The 9,561-nt window shown below is 51.0% G+C and overlaps 1 protein-coding gene across 4 annotated transcripts in view; it reads right to left on the bottom strand.

Annotated features, from left to right (window-relative positions):
* Window positions 1-739: 739 nt before the first annotated feature.
* The window catches only part of RHBDL3 (rhomboid like 3), a 44,835-nt gene continuing 36,013 nt past the window's right edge, over window positions 740-9,561 (bottom strand). For 3 of the 4 annotated variants that reach the window (XM_046676989.1, XM_046676990.1, XM_046676991.1), the window contains 2 exons: window positions 7,201-7,261; window positions 740-4,478 (listed from right to left, as the gene is read on the bottom strand). In XM_046676989.1, coding sequence (XP_046532945.1) covers window positions 4,207-4,478; window positions 7,201-7,261 — 333 coding nt within the window. In that variant the 3' untranslated portion in view covers window positions 740-4,206. The remainder of the gene's footprint in view (window positions 4,479-7,200; window positions 7,262-9,561) is intronic. The other variant, XR_006890770.1, reaches the window with a different exon arrangement.

Raw genomic sequence — 9,561 nt, 5'->3', positions numbered from 1 at the left:
TTTTTTTTTTTTTAGGGAAGATTAGCCCTGAGCTAACATCTGCTGCCAATCCTCCTCTTTTTTTGCTGAGGAAGACTGGCCCTGAGCTAACATCCGTGCCCATCTTCCTCTACTTTTTTTTTTTAAAGATTTTATTTTTTTCCTTTTTCTCCCCAAAGCCCTCCAGTACATAGTTGTATATTCTTAGTTGTGGTCCTTCTAGTTGTGGCATGTGGGATGCCACCTCAGCGTGGCTTGATGAGCAGTGCCATGTCCGTGCCCAGGATTCAAACCGACGAAAACACTGGGCCGCCTGCAGCAGGGCGTGTGAACTTAACCAGTTGGCCACGGGGCCGGCCCCATCTTCCTCTACTTTATATGTGGGACGCCTGCCACATCATGGCTTGCCAAGTGGTGCCACGTCTGCCCCCGAGATCCGAACCGGCAAACCCCGGACCGCTGAAGCGGAACGTGTGCACCTAACCACTGTGCCACTGGGCCAGCCCCTGTCTGTGCATTTTTATGGGAAGAGAAATCACAGCTTTCATCAACCACTCAAAAGAGTTCAGTAATTCAAGAAAAGTTAAGAATCACCAAGCTAGTAACACCAGCGCCAAGCACCAATGCCCCCACCCATCCTGCATAAATCGTAGACCCAGCACCACTGCTGTCCACCCTCTCCCGCCACCCTGACCCAGACCACCACGAAACAGGCTCCAATGCCAGCCCTTTAGGTCACTTTCTGAATAACCGATGGCTTAAAAAAAAAAAATCTTTAATGGAATCTGTGCTCAAATAATATGTTACAACAAAAATATACAGAATGTACACAATACAAAAATATTTAGAAACAAACATTGCAGCTTGTGTTTTGTTTTCCACTTACTCAAGTCCTTGGGGGAGGGGGAGTTCAGTGTTTTTTAAGGCAGAGGAGTATCGGTGCTTTCGAGCCAGCACTGGGAGCAACATGAACGATGCCACGAAAGGGCTTCCATGGCACCCGGGAATCTGCATTATCTGCAAACAAAATCGGACACTGGGGGAAGATCTGAGCTTGGTGAGTAATGACTCCCCTATTCCTCTGGGCAAGAATGTGCTCATGGAAATTGAGAGTCCTATTAGCTGGCAAAAGTGCCCCATTAGGGAGCTCTTCCTAATTAAAAAACGAATGATTAATGGTGTCATTAAAGCAAAATTTCTCCTTTGAAGGTTTGTTTTCCTTTCCCCAGTTTCTGAGATTCCTCTTCCGTTGAACGAGCGAGGGAGCCTATGGATGCTGTTTGGGGAATCCCCAGCTCTCAATTTCCACATCCTGCGGATGAAAGGCCGGCCTCCCTCACAGCCTGATGATTCACACCACCCTCTGCTTCCCAGCACACTGGCCAGGTGGCCATATTGGACGAGGAAGGAAGGATGATGAGGATGTGCTGCTGGCAGGGCGCCAGGAGCACGGGACAAAGGGACCCGCTGGGGAGAAAGCCAGACAACAAAAAGGAAACCTTTCTTACCAGACAGCTCTCTCCAGCCCTGGATTGGAGACCTGGGTTGTGTGAAGTGACCGTTGTCACCACTGTACGGCTCTGCTTAGAAGTGATGGTTGGGGGAGGGTGGTGGAGATGGGCGTCAAGCAGAACAAAGAACTTTTGGGTTGCTTTTGCATAGGGAGCTGCTGGGGCTGGTGGCCTGAGGTGTGGATAGGCTCCCATAGCGTGTCCCAGACCTCGGAAGACAGACTTAACAGGGTGGGAGATGGGACTTCCACTGCAGGCAGTCCTTCTCGGGAACAAGCTTCCATCGGAAGTCCTGAGGGAACTAAGTGCTTCTCTGAGGGCTTTCTAGAGGCTTCTAGTTCAGTCTTCTCACCCAAGAGAGAAGAAGGCCCCTCTCCATGCCACACCAGACAAAAGCAGAGGGCTCTCCTCTCCCTCCACCCACAGCCCAGAACCCCCAGGTGCCAGGGCAGGATCTGGAGGGGAAGTCCTGCCTCCAGCAGGGCACCAGTTGCCTCTGCTCCTCCAGGAAGGGACGGTACCACTCAGGTTTAGCAGTGGCTGCAGCCTATGCTGAGGCCCCCTTTGTCATTCTTACCTAAGTCTTCTTGGCTCCCATTCCAGCTCAGAGTCTCTTCTCCTAAGAAGCTGACTCTTCTCACTATGCCTTTCTCTCAGTAGGGCAAAGAAGGGCTGGCAGGGCACAGACAAGATGCCCCAGACTGACAAAACTCAGCCAGAGATCAAGGCCCACACCACCTCAGGCCAGCAGTCCTCAACACAGTGTTGGCACAGTACAGCATGACTTTAGGAGCCATATGTGGGGACCAGGACCATCTATTTAGCACTGGGCAATGACAGGGAAGGGCTTGGCATAGCCTGGGGCTAAGTAGGGGGTGTCCCTGGGTAGGAAGACTCTGCGCATTTAATGTGATCACCGGGGACAGGAAGACACAGTGGCCCAAGACCCAAAAGGCCTGGCCTGGCTGACTCTGGACCTCAGTGCACGTAAGGGCTCTGAGGAGCAGACGGCTAGCAGAAGGCAGTTCCCACACTCCTGCCCTCATTCCTCATGAACCCAGGCCTTCTATCTCCCAGACTTGGGTTCTTTGTCCTCCTGGGCTGTCAGTGGTTGGGACTTCCAAGAGCAGGATAAAGGGAATGACATATTTTGTCAAAGGTCATCCTCGCCCCAGGCTCCCCTCAGGGCTGGCACCAACTCCTGCTAGGGGGTAGTTTTCCCACTAGTGACTTGGGGGTGAGGATGGCCCTGATCATCTCCAAGTCCCCTCTAACCTCTGAGCATCTGAGTCTACGAGCTGCCTTTGCCTCTGACACTCATCCAAACACCCAATAAATCTCTAGAAGCGGTTTTCTGCCTGCATTGGGACTCCTTTTACTGCAGCCTCCTCTGCCCCCAACTCAAATGGACACATAGCCTCAATACTCCTGCTCCAGCCTCCCTTGCACCCCCAAAGCTCCCTTCCTCCTAATGGAGACAGACAGAACCTTTTCAGATATGAAGGCCATCCCAGAGGGAAACAAGGGCAGAACTTGGCAAAGGCAAGGAAAACCTCAGCATCCTGAAGGACCCTGGAAGGCCCTAGGTCTTCCTCCACCACGGACAGTCTTCCCATCTGTCGGTGATTCTCAGGGGCGCGCCTGGAAGTGATGAGAATGGGAAAGAAGGGGCAAGCTTTGCTAAAAGCAAGACCACACTCTGCCACCTCTCAGCACCTGCCTTCCTCTCGGGTAGACCCCTCCACACACCCCCACTGCCCCTGCAGGCTTCCTCTGCAGTCTCCAACTCACCTCACATTGTCTTTCCCAACACATGGGCATCTCCGCCCGCCAAACCACACACACACACACACACCCCCAAACACTGTCTCCATAATTAAAGGAGAAGTACAATGCAGGTCAGGGTACTGGAATGGAAGGAAAAGACCCTGAAAACAAGGCAGGGTGTGGGATGCTGGGGCACTGATGTGAGATGTCAGCTTTCTGGGAGAAAGGGAGGGAGAAGTCCTCCCCAGGGTGGAACCTGGGATGGAGCTTATCCCCTCCCACTTGGGTTTCTCTTGCTGGGAACCTTCAGGGCAAGCGTGGGGCCTGGAGTTACAGCATCTCCCTCCCACCCCAGGCACTAGAGGCCACACCCCAGTGCCCACCGACAGGCACAGAGGGTACCCTGGGCTCCCCCAGGGCCAATGTTGACATGTCCACTACCAAGCCCTCTTCCACTCCAGGGTTCCAGACCCAATGGGTGTAGAGGGAACACTTCCTGGTCTGCAGTTGTCTCTCTGCTGGACAAGGGTCCACCTGCCTACTACACGCCCAGGCCTTCCTCATACTCTCAGGGTCTCTCAGGGTGGAGGATGCGGGAGAAGGCTGCTGCCCAATCTGTGACAAGGGAGGGGACCTCTGAACACATGAAACAAGCCCAGTCCTAGGGGATGGCCACTCTCACCCGACCCCAGGCCTTTGTCCTGTCCTGACGTCTTCAGAACAGTCTAGAAGGACAAGAGTAGCCACATCCAACTCCTCCAGCATGTGCCTTTCAAAAAAGAGCCTCTGCTGTCTGTCCAAATCTGAACCCAAAGATTACAGCGCGTCAGTGTCTCCTGACCAGTCCTTCCTCCCTGGCCTCAGTGAGCTGGTGATGAGAAAAAGAACGCAGATGCTCCTTTCTGATGCTGCTTCTCACTCCCCTCCCTGGCCTCGGTCCTCCAGGTCCTTAGGGGGGTGGCGGCAGCTTTAAGTCCAGCAGAGTGTAGGCAAAGATGTTCCAGAAGACAGCGAACAGCACAAAGATGGTGTACATGGCCACAAAAATCCACCACAGCGACTGGTCCTGCAGCCTCTGCTCATAGTTCCTCAGGACCACCACGCCAAGGGTGATGCCCACAGCCACACCGCCCAAGTGCGCCACGAAGCTCGGGTGAGGGCACGGGGGATAGGCTGATGGGTGGAACCGGAGCCACACAGCCCGCCCAAACTCCATGCTCACTGCAAGGGGAGGAAGCAAAGAGAAGTCAAAGGAGGGCCACTGGGCAGGGGCTGAGGGAGAGGCCTTACACTCCATCCATCTGGCCACCCAGCCACCCACTCAGCCATCCACCCATTAATTCATTCACTACCCATTAGGCCAAGCACTATTCGTTCTATGCACTGGAGATATAGTAGTGAAGAAGACAGAAAAGCCTCTGTTCTCCCAGAGTTTACAGGGTCTGGCAGTCAACCAGCGTCCAATTACATATAGCAGATAATTTCAGTAAGAGAAATTCTATGGGGAAAAAATTAGGTAGTTTAAAATCAATGCTGGGCATAAGGCTTCTTTAGTTTGGGGAGTCAGGCCAGATCTCTCTAAAGAGGTGACATTTGAGCAGAGATGTGACTCTCAAGAGAAGACTCTAAGAAGAGCATTCCAGGAAGAGGGGACAGCTCAGGCAGAAGCCCAAAGGCCCTTGGACCCTTGTGGTCATGAGTCTGGAGGCTCAGTTTCCCATCTGTAGAAAGGCTCGGCCTCTATGTACCAGTCAGGCTGTACTGCTGAAGCATTTACAACAACTTCAATATGTGCCAGCACTTTACAGTTTATAAGGGCTTTTCATGCCTTATTTCAAAATCTGTAGAAAACTCTCAGAACCAGTGCTTCTGTGGTTGGAAGGAAGGGATGGAGGAGAACGGCAAAGAAGGAATGGAAATAAACGATCCCAACAGTGCTGGAATTTCTCTCTTAACAGATTCTAAAATGCCCCACCCCACTCTCCAATCCATCCTTTTTGCATGACCTTCTTTGTTCAGCCAATTCAGTGGGTATGTACTCTCTTGAGAGGATAGGTGTTGGGTAATTTCATTTCCATCAAGGGCAGGTATTCTTATCAGCATTTTACAGATGAGGAAATCAAGACAAACTTGACAGATTGCAAGAATGCTCTTTGAGGGGAATTTTCTACTTGTTCAGTTCCACTTAATTAACCAGGGCGCCTCTCTCCACTCTAACCACTCCAGGGGTGCCAGCATCACCAGGGACATTCATTCCCCTGGGGATTGCCTAACCTCCTGGCCTGGGCCCTGCAACCTCAAGGATGGCCGATAGATGGCGGAAAAGGAGCAGCCAGGGATGGACACTGTACCCTCCTCCCAACCCCCAGGCCCTGGGGTCCACAAGAGAGGTTTGAAAGACATTGGTCCCCACTCCAAAACAGCATTTTAGTTTTTATGATGCTTACAGGTGGATTTTTTTTAAACAGCAAGACTCATGCTTCTCTTCTCTCCCTTGCAAACAGAAACTCAGAGTCTGAGCAGACAGGGAAGCTATGCTCACCTGTGCCCCCACCCCACCGCTCCCCACTGCCCCCCACTGCCCCGCACTGTCCTGGCTGAAAGAGTCTGTGGGTCTTAGGGCTGGAAAGTCTTCTCTGGGCTTAGAGATCCTCCAAACCCATCCAGGAAACTGAGACCAGAGAGCCCTGACAGCCATGGGGTACGAAGCACAGGATGTGGAAGTGAATTCATGTGGAGCCACAGGCCCCTCCTCCACCCCACGTTTGTTCTGGCTCAGTCTTCCTCTTCCCCACATAGCAGGAGGCTGGCCTGGGCAGAGACAGTCAGGGTGCTCCAGGCCATCTTGGCTAAAGTGCGGGGCATTAAAATGGCACAGGCTGGCTCTGAATTCTGGCTCTATCACCTCCAGCTGGGTGACCCTGGGCAAAGAACTTAACTCCCTGAGTCTCAAGCATCTACCTGTGAACTAAGCCTAATGATAATTCCCTCCTCATAGCCATGTTCTGAGGACCAAAGGAGAGACCATGCTCCCTCTTCTCTCTCCCTGCCTCCATCGCTTCTGTTCAGACTCATCTCTTCCCATCTCAGAATGAGCCTCTTGGTCTCTGGCCTCATCCCCTCCACTCAACTCCTTCTCCACCCTGCAGCCTGACTGCTCTCCTAAAACTCAAATCTGCGAGCAACTCTCATTTAAAGCCATCCTGTGGCCTCCCAGGGCATTCAGGATGAAGTTCAGTTTTTCTCTTTGTATTTAAAGCCCTTCATGGTCTGACTCCTATTATCTCTTATCACAATCACACACAGTCCCAAACCCCACAAGCAGTTTAGCTAACCGACCTGCAGACCTCGACCCTTCACTCACCATGTCTTTGCTCCTGCTGCCCCTCTGCCTGAAATGCCCTCTTCACCTCGTCTACATGGCGAACACCTGCCTGTGTTTAACACTCAAAACGACCTCTGTAGGTAGAACTGACTTGTCCCAACTAGGACTCCACCAGCCCCTGCACATAGGGGTTCATGGATTAGTTACGGCTTGTGAACCTGCTAACTGCAAGTTTTAGTGTGCATGTGTAGGTGCGCATATGTGCATTTTAGGGGGGAAGAGTCTCTTGCTTCCTAAAGGAGATCTCAAAGGATCAACTCCATAACCCAAAAGGTGATTAAGAAGTTATTTTTTCTGATCTGGGTGCTGGTCACTGAGGGAGACACTCATGCTGTGTGCACTTTTCTGTTTGCATATTATATGTCAATAAAAAGTTTGAGAAAGGTTAGGAAGTAGCATAGTGGGCCAGACTTCTCTCAAAATATCCCTACTTTGTTGCACATTGTCTCCCTCTTTTTCCTTGACCACATGCCTCTGATGGGCAGAGATTGTGCCATCTTTACACCCCCAGGGCCACTGTGGGGCCCCCTTCCCCCAGCCTGCCCCGTCAGTACTTACTACAGATCAAGGCCACAGCCATCCGCAGCAGCTTGAACTGACACTTCATGCCTGACCAGTTCTAGGGGAAAAGGAGAGGGTTTCATTAGTTCCAGATCAGACCGCTCTTCCGCAGATGTATTTCACTTAAGAAAACCTGGCATTTAAAAAAACAATCTTCATTAAGTCCTGAATGAGGGGTGGTGGCTTCATCACAGATCACACCAGCATGGCTTGGAGATTTTAGGCAGTGGTAAGTTTATTACTGTCATAAAAGCTCTTGAGCTGCAGCAACAGAGGAAAAGAATCTAGATCCAGGGAGATGAGAGCCCCTCTCTCCTCTAGACACACAGACAACATCTGAGAGTGGCATTAATTGCTGGGGCCCACAGTTGCCGGGGCTGCAAGACAGCAACCGAGCCAAGTCAAAGCAGAACCATCAGGAGGGTGAAATAACTCAAAATCCTGCATAGGAGGAATGAAAGAAGAGGAGACACATGGGTCAAGTTCATTGTGGTCAAGTATCAAGTGAGTCAACGGAAGCAAAGGGCACATTCAGTGTAACCTGCAAGCGGAAGACTCAATGGCTGAAAACTTCAGAGAGATTTTTTAAGCTCGGGACACGTTTCCATTTCTAATGAGCAGAGCTGTCCAAAGAAGGAATGATCCATCTTGGGGCTTCGTGAGTTTCCCATCATTGAGGGGTTCAAAGGGGGGCTTCGTATCTCTTGGAGAGATGCTCTAGAGAATTGGGCATCGGAAAGGGGGTGGGCCAGATGGCCTTCAAACAAATCCCCCTTCCCCTGAGAATCTCTGAACACTCTGAACCTCCAAAGCAGATAAACAGAGTACAATTATTCACCTTACAAAAGGATTTTTCACTTTACAAAAGACTTCGCCACAGGGTTCCTTTGAGGGCACTCCTGCAGTGCATTCAAAGCACTATTCCATTTACACAGACGCACGCGCACACAGAAATGAGCCTGGAAGCTTCCTGGAACACATCAGCCCAGGGAAGGAGGCAACTGGGCACAGCCAGGGGCTTCTGTTCCTTCCCACCCACCCACTCTGCCTTTGCTGCCTGGCCCAGGCCCAGCCAGGGGACACGTCTCACACTCCTTTGACGTTGGGGAGACACGCGTTAAACTTTACAGAGGCCCTGAGGACTGGCACGTACAATAACATCTATGGAAGCTTCACTCGAGCAAGCAGAACGCAGGGAAGCTGCCAAAATGAGGGAGAAGTCCTGCGGCATTCGGCTTCTTGCCCATTGCCTGCCTTTCCCCCATTATTCCTCACTGACCGGCAAGCCCTTCCTCACAAAAGGCGAGATGGGAGACACACAGCCCCTTTTTAGGTGGGAACGTCTAATCTTTGCTTGCTCATATGTTCTGTGCTAAGAAGCAGATGGCAGGACGTCGTCACCCGCTGGTGTCTGCCCCGAGAGGAGCCCTGCCAGGACACAGAGGACAAAATGGGAGTCGGTGTCCTCCACGGGATCTAGCAATCCACTTCGAGCTAGCTCAGTTAGCTGATGATGAGTGGTCCCTTAGCTCCTCTCAGGGCTGAAACCCTAAGATGGCAGGGTCCTTGGGAGTCACCCAATGGACCATCTCCTCCCAAAGAGAAATCCGCTACCAAGCAAAATGGCCCTCCAGCCCCTGACGGAGAGCTCACCACCTCGTGGGGTAGCCCCATGAAGAGGCTCCAATCACTGAAAAGTTCTTCCTGCAATTGTCCGGCCAGGCTTTGCCTCCCTGTGATGTCCACCCAGGGGTCTTAGTTCTCCCTTAAAAGTGATGCCTACATTCGTAGCAGTATTAACCACAATAGTCAAAAAGCAGAAGCAACCCATTGACAGATGAACAGAGAGACAAAATGTGGTACATGCATACAATGGAATATTATTAGGTCTTCAAAAGGAAGGCAATTCTGACACATGCTATAACTCGAATGATACTTGAAGACACTATGCTAAATGAAATAAACCACTCACAAAACGACAAATATTGGATGAGTCCATTTATACAAGGTGCTTAGAGGAAGTCAAATTCATTGAGACAGAAAGCAGAATGGAGGTTGCCACGAGCTGGGCAGAGGGAGGAAGGGAGAGCTGCTGTTTAACGGGTACAGGGTTTCAGTTTTGCAAGATGAAAAGAGTTCTGTGGATGGATGGTGGTGATGGTCGTATAATATGAGTGTACTTAACACTTCTGAACTGTATTCTTAAAAATGGTTAAGATGATAAGTGTTATGTATATTTTACCACACTTAAAAGTGATACAGACCACTTCTAATATCCCTTTTCCTCTTAAAAAACTCTCTGAATATCTTACCTGAAGCTGGTGTCTCTTTCACTGTGTTCTGAGTGATAATACCAGG

This window comes from Equus quagga, chromosome 11 (assembly GCF_021613505.1).
Source record: "Equus quagga isolate Etosha38 chromosome 11, UCLA_HA_Equagga_1.0, whole genome shotgun sequence".
Classification (NCBI taxonomy): Eukaryota; Metazoa; Chordata; class Mammalia; order Perissodactyla; family Equidae; genus Equus; species Equus quagga.
The sequence above is the reverse complement of the archived record's forward strand: the minus strand, read 5'-3'. Positions and strand labels throughout refer to the sequence as shown.